The 18359-nt window shown below is 31.5% G+C and overlaps 3 protein-coding genes across 7 annotated transcripts in view; 1 reads left to right on the forward strand and 2 right to left on the reverse strand.

Annotated features, from left to right (window-relative positions):
* The window catches only part of LOC124354887 (cytochrome P450 CYP12A2-like), a 47834-nt gene extending 45878 nt beyond the window's left edge, over window positions 1-1956 (forward strand). For 3 of the 4 annotated variants that reach the window (XM_046805664.1, XM_046805665.1, XM_046805662.1), the window contains exon 12: window positions 927-1956. In XM_046805664.1, coding sequence (XP_046661620.1) covers window positions 927-1043 — 117 coding nt within the window. In that variant the 3' untranslated portion in view covers window positions 1044-1956. The remainder of the gene's footprint in view (window positions 1-926) is intronic. The other variant, XM_046805663.1, reaches the window with a different exon arrangement.
* Window positions 1957-4196: 2240 nt separating this feature from the next.
* On the reverse strand, window positions 4197-8197 carry LOC124354889 (facilitated trehalose transporter Tret1-like). 2 transcript variants are annotated; one of them, XM_046805668.1, is made up of 3 exons: window positions 8082-8197; window positions 7633-7767; window positions 4197-5806 (listed from the first exon to the last, which is right to left on the reverse strand). In XM_046805668.1, the coding sequence occupies exons 2-3, from the start codon at window positions 7673-7675 to the stop codon at window positions 4506-4508; spliced, it is 1344 nt and encodes a 447-aa protein (XP_046661624.1). In that variant the 5' UTR covers window positions 7676-7767; window positions 8082-8197; the 3' UTR covers window positions 4197-4505. The 2 variants fall into 2 exon arrangements, with proteins under 2 accessions (XP_046661624.1, XP_046661623.1); XM_046805667.1 differs by lacking the exon at window positions 8082-8197 and adding an exon at window positions 8011-8077.
* Window positions 8198-9442: 1245 nt separating this feature from the next.
* The window catches only part of LOC124354890 (ras GTPase-activating-like protein IQGAP1), a 52145-nt gene continuing 43228 nt past the window's right edge, over window positions 9443-18359 (reverse strand). Inside the window, exons 29-34 of the mRNA XM_046805669.1 lie at window positions 16213-16336; window positions 14515-14688; window positions 13783-13936; window positions 11124-11248; window positions 10759-10987; window positions 9443-9928 (exon numbers count right to left, since the gene is read on the reverse strand). Coding sequence (XP_046661625.1) covers window positions 9812-9928; window positions 10759-10987; window positions 11124-11248; window positions 13783-13936; window positions 14515-14688; window positions 16213-16336 — 923 coding nt within the window. The 3' untranslated portion in view covers window positions 9443-9811. The remainder of the gene's footprint in view (window positions 9929-10758; window positions 10988-11123; window positions 11249-13782; window positions 13937-14514; window positions 14689-16212; window positions 16337-18359) is intronic.

An 18359-nucleotide genomic window follows, 5' to 3' on the forward strand; every position in this document is an offset into this window, starting at 1 on the left:
GCTATATTTGTTTTGTTATCTGTATTAACTGACCTTATTATAAGTTTTCACTTCACACCGTATTGAAACATTGCTGAATTTAATTGTGTAAGCAATGTTTCGACAAAGTGTGAACCTGAAGACAGATACTAGTTATGACACCAGCCACATAAGCTTAAAAAAAAATAACCTTACTATGTGTAACACTAAAGTATTTTTAATTGTTCTAATATAAACTACAAATAAAAAAATAAATTTCAAGTTGCTGTAAAATAACATGTTTTATAGTTTATTTTACTATCATAAATTATCATTGAGATGAGTAAAATTAAATTATTTAACAATAACGTTTTCTCAGGCTAATAGAATGTCTTTATACCAACTTAAAAATTTCTCTCAAATCAACTCCTAGTATAGAGTCTAAAAATGCTACATTGTAATACTTTGATCCACCACAGTAGCAAAATTTTTATTTATTTATTTTTTATTTTGTGTACTTAAATTGCAGCATACTGTAATTAAATATTGTAGCTACGGGTGTTTTCACTGCATGTCCAGTAATGACAATAAACAAGTGCACAAAGATTACCAAGGCATTATTGGATCTCTTATCAAAATGTGGATGTTATCGCCAGTTCTTATTTCACAGTCCGTTAAAGATTTGTATTACTTTATCAATTTACAAGGCAGTGTCATTTTATTTATGTGTAGGTTAACTTCTCTGCAATGTGAAATTCATTTAGTTTGGTTCATTAGTTCATCGATCCCTGTTTATTGACTAGTCAGTATTACCATAATGAAAAGTCTAAATGGCCTTTGTCGTGTAATAATTTGAAAGATTTTGTTTACAGATCTCATAGATAGTAATATTTAAAGAGAAAATAAATATTTAAGAATGTAATACCTTTAAAATTGTATGTGTAATAATTAAAGAATTATTTTTCCAGATTGTTAACAACTTTAAAATAGAATACAATTATGAAGATGTGAAATTCGAGTCGAAGTTCTTGAATGTTATCAGCTCACCCCTGCAACTGACGTTTATAGACAGAGCTTCAATCTAGGCTAAAACTGTCTACAACAACAAGTAGGAGAAACACAGATATGTGAATAACCCTTTCAAAGCTAAGATCATAATTTTATTATGTATATACAAGTACACGAATGTTATTATAGTTTTTAGTAATAGTGCTGCTAAAATAAAGCTGAAATTGTGTACACTTCTTTCGTGAGATGAATGTCTCGCAAACTTTTCTAAGTTTAGTGCTGTCAATGTCCACAGTTTCACTTTTATCATGTCTTTTGGGTTTTCATTTCTTCTATATCGTTAAAATGATCAAGGTCAGATGATTAAGGTGAAGATATAATGTTGATTAATATGCAAAAAAATCAACGCACTAAGATAGTTGTTTTTTAATTTGTTTTGAAGTTGAAAGAAATGTTAAAGCTCAAATTCCTCAACGATGATTTTTATTTACAAATTTCACTACAAATCTAAATAAACTGATCATAAAGCTATGTAAATTTTCTATAATGGTAATGGCTTTCTGGTTTGGTGTAATGGTTTCCGTTGTATATCAATCTTTAAGTACAATTTTTTCAACTTGGAAATGGTTTATTATTAAACAACATGTTATTTTTAAAACAAAAAAACCAATTCTAAGCTTATGGTTTTCCTGTAGCACTATCCTTTTAAGCCATCTTCAACACAGAACAGTTAAAAAATACTTGCAGCAACCTCAATAAAAATATCTACTAAAATCTATCACAACAAGGAGGAAATAAATGATTTCTTAATAAGACTGACTTTGGGTGGACATAACCTTCCCAGGGCAATGCTGTTTACTACATTGGACTCAGAACCAGTTGTGTGACAGTTGCATACCAGGATAATCAGCCGTCGACGCTATTCCAGGATCTGTCGAGTAACATTTTATACATAATCTATCCAAATAAATGTTATTTTTATAATAAGTAATTTTATTACTTCATTTCCTTTGTTTTATATCCTTTATAATTTTCTCAAGTAATTTTAGTAGGTGAAACAGTTATGAATTTGTCTAAAACATTTTTGGGATAAAAATCACAATATTTATTTTGATAATTTTTTTACACCAGTCGGAGTGTGCAATTTACATTGAAAAAAGACACTTAAGGCTGTCCTAGTGCCAGTTATGCACTGTCTGGCCGCCAGCTTGGATTAGCATGAACATTTCCTCTTTCTATGGAGCTGCGATAATACAAGCTGCTCGCCCTCCTCCCCCTCCAATACCGAATCAAGTTCTAGGAAATGGCTATCTTCATCCCACCTGCTCCACATAATATATATATATATATATATATATATATACATATCTATATCTCGCAATCCTCCCCAACTAACATCCGCTCATATCATGTGGTTTGTAAATTACATCTTCTGTAAGTAGTGATTTATAGTCTGTATTTTTACATTGAACAAATCACATATTCATCATTATATCTTAGGATTCCTAAAAACATATGTTAAATTGTTGAAATTTGTATACTTTTCCATAACACAGAAAGAATTCAAAGTTTAATGCTTAAGCTGAGTTTTTCAACTACATTACAATATAATACAAATAAAATAATGATACGATTCTCTTCCAAAAATAGGTCAGTACTTCAAAATTTGAACCAAGGCTATAGCAAGCCTCTGAGATGGTATAATATATGAGTCCAGTTCTCCAATATGTAAATCTTGATATCTTATTCCGTCTCATTGCTTCATATCTTCATTGTTTCAAAGTACTCCTAAAGGAATGTTTTGTGGAACCCTGATGCAGACTAGATAACTTCCCTCAATATATGTGAGATAAGTTATAGTTATTTGGAAACTATAACTTAGTTCTTATTTTTTAACCCTGCCTCATTACTTCAGGACAGTTTTTTTTATATTGCCTCCAATAGGAATGTCAGTCAAAGCCAAACATGAAAAATTGTTTCCTAGTAGTTATGTGGCAAGATGTAGTAATTGTAAGAAAACCACATCTCAGCAAATTGCTTTGTCTAGCTTCATATGGTTCTATAGGTGAAATTTCCAAAGTAATTTCTTGGTCAGATACTTGTCTAATCGATAAAAAAACTTAAGTTAATCCAAATCAGTTCAATAGTTTCTTAAATCGGTGGATATACATAAAAAAAGAATCCTTCATTTGAAGTTGGTTAAAAATCATATCAATTTTAATTATCATCTTAAATCTTTGTTTTTTATTTTAAGAAAATTAGTTTTAGAAACAGTATAAAAATGCATTACATCATAACTTAAAAATAAAAAACAAAGTATTTTTGCTCTGAAATCTTTTTTAGTTTGACTTAGTACAGAATATTGAAGATCCAATGTAATATATTCTCCAAATTCACTCAATACCTTTCTGAACCAATAAAAAATCGACATGGAAATAAGACACATTTTGTGGGTGTTTTTATGGAGTAGTGTACAAATGTACAAATAATTACATGCTAATAACAAATCTTTTTCACAAAAATAATTCAATCTTGGACATTATAAATTAAAAATGGATTTGTATTACTGTCAAAATTGAATATAATAGAATACTAAAATGTATAGTTTATTTTAAATTTATTGGCATTGGAAGTTTATGCTGAAATGTTAGATTTTTGTGGAAGCTCACAATTTATATGTAGTTTTTATACGTTTTAGAATTGGACATTGACAGTAAAGAATAAATCATGTTCTTTCTGGGAATGATCATTCCATCAGTCTCATGAAACTTAATTTTATTTTTGAAAATTTCAATTAAATACAAGTATTTTCATGGGGAAAGACTGTTATTTGTATAATGTAGTTATATTGGTTCCAATCTATTTTATTTTATTAGGATTTTTAAAATTTCTTTTACTTAAATTTGATCTATTTTGACAGTTTTATTTGACAATTTGTTAACACAATTTTTTTTATTACTTTCATGATAACTTGTAAGAGACAATGCAATTTATGGGTAACAAATCATTAATTTACTATTTGATAAAAAACTAATTAATAGCTCATTTCAATAACTGAGTGTATTTTTAATGTATTTATTTTACTTTGTTTCTACAGTCTTTAAATTGGTTACTTTAGTATCAACTTGTGAAAATATACTGTTGCTTCAAACATTATAACAATGCACAATTTTAACATTTAAATTATCATAGTAATTACTTTCACTTTGGTTTTCAAATAAAATAGTGAATGTAGTAAAACAGATTTATTTTCTTCACTACATAGTACTTAATAATAAAATAACGTACAATAAAACTTAGAGATTAGTATTTAAAGTTATTTGTGTTATAAAAATAGTCTTACAATGAATTACGTTTTCTTATCACAGGTTTATCACAAAAGTATTTAAAGAGCACTGAATGTTATCACAGGTATTGAAGGTTATGATACTTGAGTCTTATGATCTATCAATCTACATTTAAGAAGAATTAGAACCACAAGTGGCATATAGTATTACAACATGTTAGTCAAATCAAGTACATATTTAACCTAAGTAATCCTACCCACTCTGAATCTCAAGGAGGGTTTTTCCTTTTGTCTCTGGCATAACAAAGAAAGCAAACACAGAACCAAACAGACAGCTGAGCGAGAAAAAAGAAAAACTAACATAAACACCAAATTTGTCAGAAATGATCTGATAACATTTAGTAACCAAACTGCCAGAACCAGCATGCACAATGGTTACTATGGAAGCTGCAAGACCTTTAACATTCGGTGGGAACAGTTCACCTTGTATAGTTGTTACTATTGGACCCATGCCTATTGAGTAAAACCCTGCATACATGGATATTGTTGCAAACGGAATCCATGTGATATGGGTTGTGTTCACAATCGAGTTTTGAGATAAGTAAAAGTACAATGCTGTTAACAGTTCTACCACGAAGCTTCCGAAACATGAAGTAATTGTTAGAACCCTTCGTCCAGATCTGTCCATTAGTGCTGCTGACACAAAGGTAAAAAGAAGTGTAATAGCTCCAAACAAGATTGTGTATGAACTGGAAGACAGACCTCCAATTGTGGAAGGGAAAATGAAGGAAGCATAGGCTACAACGGCTGACATGCCACTGAATCGTTGAACTATCGCAAGAACTAAAACGATCATTAGACATCTGCGATAGTTTCGGCTCCCAAACAAATCTCTCAAACTTCCAATTTTCTTTTCATTAATGTGTTCCTCGATTTTAGCCAGATAGTCCACCAATATGTGTTCATCCTCAATTCCTGATAAATCGGAATATGATTTCCTCGCGTCTAAATATTTACCCCTCTTTATCAAATAATAAGGAGACTCTACCATCCAGAGAGAAAGTATCAAAAAGCCAACTGGAATCGTGATTGATATTACAGCAAGCATATTGTAAGAAACGTAAGGACCTACAGTAAATTCAATCAGGTGTCCTAAGTACAACATAGTTTCAAATCCTGTGCTTAAAGCACCTCGAATTTCAGGATTTGATATTTCAGCGATGTACAATGGTGTTACAGTGAACACTATTCCCATGGAGATGCCAAAGAGGAAACGTACAAGATACAAAATGGGGACAGATCGCGTAATGATTATAAGGATCCACCCCGCACTTTGGATAACAGCTGATGCAATGAGGCATGCTTTTGGTCCCACTTTGCCGACAAGAAATCCTGTGGGAATGGGGCTGAGTATGTGTCCTGCCTCGTGGAATGATGCAATCCAAGACCCCTCCGAGGGTGTGATCGGAATTTCGCTGCCTGGGGAGCGTAGTTTCTTGAGTGCCACAGTTGTCCATCCTGTAGTACAGCCCACTGCTAGTACTGTCAGGCCAGCTGGTGCATGAGAGAATAAATTAGTCACATAGTTAGAACTGCAATAATTAACTTATTGGAAACAAGAACACTTGTGCATTCTTTTGTAGATAGAAGGGAGGTGTGGAGAATGAAATCAGCTGTATTTATAGTTTACAAAACTAGTATTTCCATTGACTTATTGACACTAATGTTGTGTAGTAGATAACTATATTCTAATATTGTTTTAGAGACACTGTGTCTACAGCGAGGACAAAATGTTGCATTAACATGACTGATGCTTGCACCAATAGACACTTTGCATATAGACTAGCTTTGTGTATGCATGGGTGCCTGCCTGTTGGGGCTTCATCTATCGTAATTTATATTGTTTTCTTGTAGCTCAGAGTTTTTTTTTACTCAAAAATATAAATATGTTTCATGGGTTTCTGAGTGTTATAATTCATTTTTGTTTTTGGTTTATACGTTTGTCTAGTAATGAACTTTTTATACAAAATAAGCTGGTTGTTGTAGTGGATATCATTATGAACAAACTGTATAAGCAGCAGGATGTGTGGGAGTATAATTTTTTTGTATAATTAAATAGATGTTCTATTTCCGTGTTCCTTTATTTTGCATTCTTAAAGTAAAACCAGGAGAGGTTTGTCTACATAAACTAGGATTATGCCTCGAGCCTTGTTTTCAATTACTTTTAGTGTTATTATTTCTGTCATTTAGTTTTTGATAAGATGATTATTTTTACTGTGAAAAATCCCTTATTATAAAATGTCAAATATTTGTTGATACAGTAATTGCTAAATTTTAAATTGGGGTTGTAACAGTACATACTGTAGTGATAATTTCCTGAAAATTTGATTTAAATACCTGAAACAATATTTTGAGTTAGCCATATAAAAGTTTGCTCAAAATCAACTCTTAACTAAGTCTATAACCCATATTTGTCTTAATTCAATTGTTGGTTTAACAAGGATAAAAATAAAGAAATTTTGATTAAAAGGATTGATTAAAGAGGAAGGAAGATGTAGAACTAAAAGTATTGAATCAAGTTCAGTCTAACAATTACAATGTAATTATAAATTTTACAAAGCTTATAAGAGATTTGAAAATTAACTGGTGATATTTTTAGCCTAGTTCTCTTAAGTAAATAAAACATAAACATAGTTCGTAAAATTAAGTTGGTACTAATATCAAATTTTAATTTTTTTTTTTTTAATATAGGTAGATAACACTTGGAAGGAATGATTTATTGCTATATAAATTAACCAATAAGTATTCATAACAACATTTTTCTTGTGTTTTTGTAATTGGTGATTAAAGGCATGAAATGAATATTTTTAACTTATATTTTACAGATATTGAATTGATATATTCAATTAGAATCAAGAATTGCCCCTTGCATGATTTTAATTCCATTTCATCCCAAAATCAAATCTCGTATAAGCTTTAGAATGAAAATTTTCTGTAGAGTGTGATTTGTTAGATGTTAACAATAACAATAAACTGTAGGGTTTTTTATATTGTACTAAACCCGTAAAATCGAAAAAATGTTAACATTTTATCAATTTCATTTATATTTCCATCAAACAAATTGTAAGCTATTAAATTTATGGACCTTACAATCTAAATATTGAAAATACAGTCCAGAAGTTATATGAGCTCATGCATACAAACCTATAAACAATAAATTTTGAATACAATTCTTCTTTAATGAGTCTTAAAAATGTAAATATAAGTTTAAAAGATATTAGCTAGTTTTGTGAAGGTATTATGAAATTTCCATAAATGTTCCTTCTGTCCTACAAATAAAAGAAAAAGCTCATGTTTGAGGACAAATTCAGCTAACTTACCTGCTAACCCAGCAATGTATTGGCACAGAGTATATCTCCCCATTGTCCAAAGCTCAGTAACAGCTGACTAATATCTTATCACCAGTTGTACACATGTGGCCTGCTTCACACTATTCCTTATGGACACTCTTATCACTGAAAATGACAATGGGACTATCAACTCTACTATACACTATAAGAGTGATTCTCTTTACTCTAACAGTCTGTTAATCGTGTTACAATAAGCATGACTTCTTCGCAGTTGTGGAGTTTACAATTAAATGTATATTAATATGTGGTAGAAATATTGGATTATATAGAGCTAACAATAAGTAATCAGTTACAGTAAAAATGTAGAAAAAAGTGTAATTTTAACATCCATTCAAGAAAATTACTTACTTCACAATGCCATTTGAGGTGTACAAAATAAACTATAGAAGTGGCTATGTTAATAAGTGGGTCTGACTAACCTGTTTGTTGTTGACACAGAAGATGCAAAACACTTCCCCGACCTTGATCTTCACTCTCAGTAGCCATGTTATGCAACATTAAATTCAGTGAACCAATTCCTTTACAAATATTAGATGTGAATTTCTATTTTATGACATTGGACATTGACCACATCGTATTCTTTTTGAATTCAACAAATGTGAAATTTATTACATAAATTTGATATCTTTTAAAACTGACATCTCCTACAAGAGATAATAAATAACACAAGACACAATCCATTACAAATTTGCTACACCAAAGTGCAACAAAATAGATCCAGTATAAATTGATGTGAACAAGTTGTGTGCGACATTCTGACATTGTATACAAATTGACTACACACACATCTTTTAAATTTGCTTCATCCGAACTATTACAAATTAGCGATACCAATGTGAGCGAATATGACCCATAACATTGTTTGGCAGTAATGTAATTGTGTGATTTCCATGTAGTATAATTCATCCCTTTATTATTTAACAATTATTTGTTTTATACGCTAAACAATGGTCTAACCTCTGAAATTTCTCAATAGTTTTGTTAGTTAATTGGTTCGTTATTTACAGTATAAATAGCTTTGCATTCAAATATCTAACTGACACTCATTCATTATATGTAATTGTATACTATTAAATGTTTTTAGTCTGCACAGAAACATTTAAAAATAAAATAACAACAGTTGGGGTTTTTTGTAATCAATGTTTCTTAAAATTTGAAAAATATGTTTATGTAGCCAACAAATATATTATACAAAATAATTTAAAAAATATATAAGGAACAGGAAAAATACTTTATGACAGTATATTACATTAGCCGGGCATGTATTTATTATATCATAAAGACTCCACCTTAACACTTGAAGCAAAACAAGTTACTTTATCTCACAATAATGTCTGCTTCCTCCGTAAGCTCCCTAAAGTGAATAATCACAATTCTTAGAATGGACTATCAAAAACTACTTTTGAAAACTGAAAACTATAGAAAATAATTTGTCTACAAACAAAGTTTTTACCAAGGAAAATAACACAATAAGTTATTTGGTTAAAATAATTGTATTAAGTAATGATCATCATTGCAGTGTGCAAAAGTACATTATAAGATGTTTAAGAGTAAAATTATTGTAGTATAGATATTAATCATTATTAAAGATAGTAACAATCATGGCTTTTGCTTTGTAATAATAAACTTATAACAAATTAAAACCTATGCTACTTACATTTAACTTACTTCAATATAAACGTGTTCCATGACAAACCAAATTAGCATTTTAAGAAGATATTTATACACTTTATTAAAAGAAATTCAATATAGATCAAAAGATTCAGGTAAAAACAATATATTTGAATTTATACAGTTTATTTTTTTATTTAGTATAAAATACAACAACATTACAATATTTTTGTATAATTGGGTCTTAAAATATAAAATTTATAGTACAGAACAATTAAATGGTGTTATAATTAGTAACTTAACTATTATTAGTAGGTAAAAAGGATACAGTAAATAATTATTTTAAATTAATATATAAATACAAATTGTTAAATGATCTATACACACGTGCTTAAGATATGAAAAACATCACAACTCTTCCTTGATGATAGCTACAAATTTACATAAATATACTTTTCCTTATTAGTCTATTAGACATTAACAATGGTGCTTAAACAATAATCATGCAATGATATTTTGAATAATAACAATACTACAACTAATGGTGTTTATAAAACTTTGTGTTTAACAGGTACAGAAGAAGATTAACATTGACTTTGGCTTTATTAAAAATATCCATGACAGATACTCCTTCAAACTGGAGTTGCAGAAGATTCTGAAACAAAGAAAAGACATTATAAGATTAAAATAAGAGATTCAATTAATTTGATCCCACAGACAAGGTTAGTAATCCTGGAAAACTACAGAAATAAAAAATTTATTGTTATGTAACATCACATAATTCTAGTAGAAAAGATCTACAATGAACAGGTGGCTCGTAAATATAATTTAAAATATACTTATCATAAAAAAAATGTATAAACATAAATTAATAATGATCCAAACAGTGATCCAGTAAGTATACATATATAAGCACCCATGAAGCATTAAATTCTAAAGGTACAGGTATAGGTTATAGCAACCAAAGACTGGGTTATGAAAGTGTCCTGTTGAAATATATCATTTTTGTGTGTTCTTCTTAATGTCTCTATAAAGAAGAAAAAGATTATTCTTCCAAACTAGGAAAGGTAAACCTGCTATTCCTATCCTATAAAAACTCTTATTATAACCTGGCTTTTTGCCCTCTTTTATCGTAAAAAATGTGTTTATTCTATTTTAACTATTTCTATGAGTAATATATTACAACAAACTAATTACAACGCAAACAAAATATTGTAAGTCAGTATAGTTATCAATTTAGAATTTAGGATCAATAAACTCTGGATACTAGGATAAAGTAACAACCTGTAAACAAACATTTTTTTAAAGTAAATTTAATAAAATTGAGGCAAATCAGATGAAAGTACCAATTGATAGATGATTTGTATAACAATCTATGTGAAACTCAATTTTTCATTATTTTAACACACTCTATTTCCACAGTTTCAGACCAATATTAATTTTTTTTACATAACTATGGAGCATAATTTAAAATATGACTCTAACCTGAATATTTATTTCAATCGTCTCCATTTCAACTCCCATGAATTTACCGCACACTGAGAAGATGCCAATGTTCTCAGTCGGCCGTATCTCGAACATGACGTTCTTGTACTGCTGCTGTGAGAGGCCCTCGATGGACACTAGCACACCTTTGTCGTGCAGTTTGGCTCCACTGTACTTGACACACTGCGTCTTCACCTTACGTCCATCCTCTGTCTTCTTGTGGATACTTCTGTTTAACACAATTTCACTTTGGATTAAAGAAAAAATAGGTTTAAACCTATACATTATTCTTTACGGTCTATACTATCCCAGGCAAGCTGAGCACAATAAAATATGGATATAACTGAGTGAAAAATTTAACTCACCTCTTTCCGGCATTTAAACTTTCAAGACAAGTTTTAATGTAGGTATTGTAATATTCAACTTGCTCTTCGTAAAATTTTGTTTTCTCTTCTAACCTCTGTTTGGTAACTTTCACTTTGTGTAGCTCCTGAAAAATACAGAGTATTCAGAAAATATGTTTTAGTAAGGTGCATAACGAGTTCTATATGCTGCAAACATTTACTGTAGGAGTGTTATTGCTGAGTTAGATCAGCATATTGTACTGAAAACTTAAGTACTAGTTTAGTTATGAAGTGTCAACATAGTTTTACTAAAGGCAGCTCTATCACCACTGCAATAATCAAATGGTAGAGTCTCTTATAAGCTAGATAGTATTGAAGAAGGTAATTCTACAACTGGAATATTTCTAAACTTTAGTAAAACTTTTGACTGTCTCAGCCATGATCTCATCATCCAGAAACTGAAAATGTTGGGAATAGCAGGATCAGCTAAACATTGGTTCCAAAGTTACCCCAAAGGAAAACAACTGGTTGAGCTATGACAAAAGGAAAATGGAATATCTAATTAAGTAAAATCCACTCTCCTACCTGTAAGCCGCGGCATCCTTTCAACCGGCAAGGAACCGTTCTTGGACCAGTACTCTTCATCATCTTTACTAATGTCTTGCCTCAAATACATTGCAGATGCACGCTTAATCGTGATGTATGCTGACAACACAACCCTGGTATTTAGTAGAACCTCAACTGAGAATCTGGCAATCACATCCTACATATCCCTCAACATGGCCTACCAGTAATGTTATAACACGACTTAGCAGTGAACACCATCAAAACTGTCCAAATTGCTCGTGGAAGGAGATCTGAATGTGTGTCATGTATACCAGAAGTCGCAATGAATGATGAGGTCACCTTTATGGGCATAACTCTTGATAAAAACCTATCATGGCCTTCTCATGTAGACATACTCTGTACAAAGTTGTTCCAACTTCTTTGTAATCAATACATTAAAGCTTCTACTGACAAAAAAACTACAAGAGCTGCTTATTTTGCTTTATTTGAGGCTCATATCTGTTTAGTAGCATGCAGAGGAACCTCAGCTGGTCAAATTCAAAGGATTCTCAAAAAACAAAAACTCACGGTCAGAATACATGCAGGATTGCAACCACTTGACAGCTGTAGAGAAGCCTTTAAAACCCATAAGATCCTCACTATCGTGTCACTATACATTCAAGAAACTGTAATGCACGCAGTAAGAGAGAGCCTACCAAAGCGGGGTGAAGTTCATCAGTACAACCTCAGAGACACTACTTTGTATGACCTTCCAGCACATTGATTGCCACATACGAAAAGAAGCCCACATACATAGGAAGGAAGCTTCACAACAACCTGTCATCAGAGCTGATAGAGAAAGAAGAGAAGGAACTCAAACCAGCACTACACAAATGGCTTGCTGACCGCCCCTACTACTCCAAAGAATAATTTTTTCAAAAAGCATTTGACATTTGAATTTTTCAATGTAACCTTTTGTATCATTACAAAACATTGTATTTTTGTAAAAGACACTTGTATTGCTTACTATGATACTGTTCTTAATGAACATGTTAATAACGAATTTTTGTCTATTGTCTACTATCTAAGGTAATAAAATAAAATTTTAACATGTTATGGTAGTTTAATACTTTTAATTGACCCTAATCACCCCACATAACAATCCCCATTGCAAAATAAAAAATTAATTCAGTACCTACGAGTAAAAATATTTGAATTTTGGTAGTCAATGGTTTAAATAATGAATATTAGCTTATGTTCAGGATAGATTTCTGTGGATTTGTTATATAAAAATTCTGGATGAAAGCTTGTAATTTTTTGCTCTAATGCAAATTTAAAAATCGTGTTATACTAAATCCTAAAAAAATAGGTTTAAACTAACAAAATGTATATCAATTTAATTATTTTTATATGTGTGTAAACATTACACAAGTCTTATATTATTTATTTATACTATAATTAGCAACTAAGAAAACTATCCCATATGTGTAAGCATATCATTTTTGAAAATGGTTATGGATAACAGAGAAAATGAAACGAGGGTATAGTAGCATTAATAAAATTTTTATAAATATAACAAGAAATCTAAAATCTACGTATCAAGTTTTCAAAGTTTAACTTTTACAGCAATAACATACAAATGTCACATATTTTATACAACTGTCAAAAACACTGAACACTAGAGTAATACAAATGCAAAGTAATGAGAGATTCGCATAAATGTTGGGTATTTTATGTTAAGAAAATAATGCAATTTTAGCAAAAAGTTTAACTAAATACTATAATAAGAAGTTATTCTTTTTATTTCTCCTTGATCATTTATATTAAATGTTACATGTGTAGCTTAGTTTTAATTCTAAATTACTTGAATGAGTTAGCATTGGAGTCCTAAAATCTATCAATTTCCATAAAAAAAGGACAATCAATTACTTGTTCAAATTCCAAATATTTCTTTGATAGTTGTGATTTTCAAAAGCCTGAAATCTTACTGATCCAATGTCAATGTTATGTGAACAATCACCAATTCTAGAATTGTAGCATAGCCATGACACCTTTAGAGTGTTAAGAATGTGTACAATATTCACAAGCCATTGTAAACATTTTTAAATGAAAATGTTTACTGACTCTACCTTACCTCTTTCTGTATCTGTCTGTATTTGCCTTTGTTTGAAATGTCCTCAGCTATAGCCGACAGGATGGTTTGGTATCCATCTTCTCTGTTAACCAAACCAGCCTCCTCCAATTTGGCCAGGTATTTTCGTAACCTTGCTTTACAATCCTTCAGTGTACTAAAACATGAGGAAATGGATTTAGTAGACCATCAAAAGTAATACATTAGTGTAACCAAAATAAGCCTAAGTATTTTCAATTAAAAATATCCAACTAAGGTCTAAACTAAAGTCCTAGATATAAAGAGAGAGAGAGAAAAGAAGTAGAGCTCCTACCAAGTAAGTATGCTGGTAACCAATGCGAGTAAGAATGTGTTACTGCTGGGTATTCTGGACAGATCTCACTGACTAACTTATTTGGAACGCTCCATAAACACAAACGTTCAATTTACAAAAATAGTTTTACGCACAACTTTAGATATATTCTATTATAAGGTAATACTTATAATTTACCTCTCTCATGATAGTGATTTAATTTCTTACATAGTGTTACACGCCAATCATAACTAATACAGGAATAACACAATAGTTATTTGACTCATTGAACAAAATATTGATCTGAAGTGCAACTCAATTAACAATGTAAATGTTACAGTTTGATTGCTTTAATATGTGATCAATCCTTAGGCAATAGGTGTACACAACAAACTACATGGTTAAAAATATACGTGCTGCACTAGTTTAGAATGTAAACAGACCAAGTTTTGGTGTCCAGGATGTCGTGCAAGGAACAGTTGGCTGCGTCTGCAACATTGTCAGCCTGTCTCTGGGAAAATGCTTCCTCCTGAGCAGCGGTGGCTTCTACCCTGAGTGCACCAGGCAGGTTGTGTCCACTCAGGTACGGCATCACGCTCACCGTCAGTTCCTTGGTCCTGCACAGTCACACTTTTACTCTCCCCTGTTTGCATTCATAAACAAAAAAGGTCCTAGTGTTGGGCCCACATATCTTATAAACCTTATAATGGGTTCAAGCTCAGGCGGAGTAACAATTTAATAATCAGCAATTTTTATTGGAATTAAAATTATGCTTATCTATATCATTAAAAGAATTTCTTAATGTTTATATGGTAATTTTAGATATTTAAAAATATTGTTTTAAATACATATTTAGTATCAAACTCTCACATTCTGTGCCTTTTTTTATGGATTTGAAATTACATATATTTAACAACAGGGCCCTGCCCCACAAGCTTCCAAAGTTCCAGTGTTAATCTTATGAGAGTATTTTTGTTTAGTTTAAAACAGCTGATTACACACTTGTTGCTCAGGCATTTATTCTCAATCCACTAACGAACTTTGTATCTCCTAATTTCTTCATGATAGTTTACACTCATTCCGTATTTACAAAAACTTTATTAATATCAAAATAAAACACTACTTGTACTAATTTGGCACTGTCTTTTAAAACTCTAAAAGTAGAATAATGAACATTGAACACGTACCAAACTTTAAGTGGGGTTTAACTTTTTCACTGAGATGATACTGATAACATTAAGCTTACAGATAATTTCTAAATATAATAACAAAAAACAAAACAATTTTATGCTGTACAAATTTTTATTAGCTTATTAAAAATTCAAATTATTTTCAATTTTCATCCTATTACAAATTTTTGCCCTGGTTCTCAAAGGGTTTATGATAACTGAGATCACAGTGATGGAGCTAAATTGCATTGTTTAAATTATCTGGATTTATTTACATAAAATACAGAAATTAAATTAAATTATAGTTTATTTGTTTTAAACAGAAAATTCTTTTAAAACCTCACTTAAAAAGTTATTTACATAAATTATCCTTTCAGTGAAGTGCAAAGGTGTTGTCCTAATACTACATTGTATGTTTAACAGTGGTTTTCAAGACACACTAATATTTCTATTGCTTATTTGATTTAGTTATGGTGTAAAGGGACAGGAACAAGTTGCTGTATTGGGAGATGAGGATTATGAAGAATAGTGTTAGATTGTCTTAAAGAAACAGAATAAGAAATTAAGCCACTTAAGGAGTGTCAGGAAATAAAATATGTTAAAAAAATTCTAGAATGTGCGTTAAGATGGTTGAACATATTAAGAGAGTGGAGGAACATTGGTTGCCAAATATACTGTATGGAATAAGAGTGAAAGGAAAAGCAACATGAAGTTATTAGGTTAAATGGAGTTTAATAAAGGCATGAATAATATTAAGAAGGAATGAATGAGAGTGCTGGAAGAAAAAAGATGTATAGATTGAAGGGAAAGTTTAAAGCGAGTTTATGCCAAGTGAAGTGGTGCTGGGAAACAAAGTATAAAGGTTTTGGTGCTTCATATGGATTTTGATTTTTTTAATTGCCATTTATGTCTTCGATAAAGACTTTAACCTTGATAACAGAATTTCACTATTCTTTTAAGAAATATACTCACTTAATAAAGAGCTTGGTGAGGTCAGTATTGTCTGTGGGCACTTCAAACTTGTCTTTGAGACTTAGACAAAGTTCCGCCATGCCCATATTCTTGATTGCTACCACAGTCAAATCTTCCCCATCACCTACAATGAAAATTATACATGTGTTAATAATCATTATCATGGAACAGCTGTTTCAACAAAATTCCAAAATAAAAAGTCATGTTGGTAAACTACATCACTTGCAGGTTCAGTCACCACAGTTGGGCCAAGCTTGCTGGATTATTCTCTCTCTGTCACTTGCTCCACTGGACCGTCCACTCCCCAGATAAGCATGCTAACTACTACATCACAAAGACTATACTATGTCTACATGAATCTCGCTCTTTCTGACACATGTGTTTTAAAAGCCAAACATGTGTGATCAGAAGACCAAAATAAAGTTATTAGATATCAATCATATGATATACAAGTATCAGCAATTTGTAAAAGATCAAATCATTTTTTCTAATTAAAATTAAAAAAAAAAAAAACATTTATCTGTCCCTTAACACATTCATTACCACAATGTTAAAAATCTTCCATAAATATAGACTAGGCGCCGCAATTGTGCGGCGGCTGGATTCCACCGATAGACTGCCGCCGCACATTTGCGGCGCTGTTCTCCTATAATGCAATAGTTGACAAAAAGTAGCAGTCTATTTTAAAGCCTTGATCATTTCGTAACAGTCTACAGGGATGTCTGCCGCATATGTGAGGCACTTGGTCTGTGGATCTGACAATTAGTGACGTCATACAACAGCTGACTAAACTACCATATGTTTTACATTAAAAACGCCAAACAGGCTTAACCTCAATGTTTGTAGTCGCCAAACTGTGTTTGTGAGTTGTTTATTTGTTTATCTTGACAATGAAGCGTAACAGAGATAGATCGTTTATTAGCACAAACAGTGAAATCGATCGTTTTCTGAGTGACAGTGAATCTAGTTTGTTTTCTTCAGGAGGTGAGAGTGATTATATTCCCTCTGATTGTTCTGATACAGAATCAAGTTCGGTTGAGATAAACGAAAATGGTGATGATGTTGAAGGTGAAGTAGAATTGCCTTATGTGCAAGAGGATGTTCACATGGAACTAGTTGATGGATATAATAATAATGAAGGTAACGTAATAAATCTCGATCCTAATGTACAGTTTGTTGTCAACGCTGTTCATGACCGTTACGATAATGTGCAAGGTATCTGGAAAGATACAAACAATCATCCACACGTGTTTGAATTTACAGGTAGGGAGCAAATCAACCTACAAACTAATGATCCAGTAGAAGTTTTTAGCAGCATTTTTGACGATTGTCTTCTAGATAAAATTGTCCATTGGACGAACAAACGAGCTGTAGTCTACCGAGGAAACCCTCTTCCTAAATATTCACTTCTTAACAAATGGGTCAATGTTACCAAAGATGAACTAAAAAAGTTCTTAGGCCTAACCATGCTTATGGGCAATTTAGGCTTTCCCACACTGAAACACTATTGGTCAAATGACCCATTATACGGACATACCATATTTGGCAATACAATGTCTCACAATAGATATGAAACCATTCTACAATGTTTGTGTTTTTATGATTCTGAAACAGATCCTACTGATGGCAGAATGCACAAAATTAGCCAAGTGTTACATCACCTCTTACAAAATATTAACGATACTTACAAACCCGGAAAATCACTGTCCCTCGATGAAGCGATGGTTTTGTTTCGGGGAAGGTTATCATTCCGGCAGTACATAAAAAACAAGGCTCACAAATATGGAGTTAAATTGTATGAACTATGTACATCAGACGGATTCATTCTAAACGTAATCATTTATGAAGGCAAAGGAACCTTACAACACCAAAGAAAGGGTCACACATATGAGGTGGTGATGAAACTAATGCAAAACTTTCTTCACAAAGGCCATATTGTCTACTTAGACAATTTTTACAATAGCGTTGAGCTAGCTGAAGACCTGTTCAAAAACCAAACCAACATATGTGGGAACCTGCAAGCTGGCAGGTCAGGTAACCCACAAGAAGTTATTCAGGCTAACTTGAAGAGGGGTGAATTTATCAGCCGGCAAAAAAGCGAAGTAACCGTCATGAAATGGCGGGACAAACGTAATGTGCTAAGTATT

Source organism: Homalodisca vitripennis, chromosome 2 (genome assembly GCF_021130785.1).
Source record: "Homalodisca vitripennis isolate AUS2020 chromosome 2, UT_GWSS_2.1, whole genome shotgun sequence".
Taxonomy (NCBI): domain Eukaryota; kingdom Metazoa; phylum Arthropoda; class Insecta; order Hemiptera; family Cicadellidae; genus Homalodisca; species Homalodisca vitripennis.

What these genes read in the sequence shown, in the direction of transcription:
- LOC124354889 (XM_046805668.1), bottom strand. Translation starts at nt 7,675, where the DNA reads ATGGGGAGATATACTCTGTGCCAATACATTGCTGGGTTAGCAG. An exon ending in ATACATTGCTGGGTTAGCAG is followed by an intron (nt 5,807 to 7,632) that starts GTAAGTTAGCTG and finishes CTCATGCACCAG; the next exon opens with CTGGCCTGACAGTACTAGCA.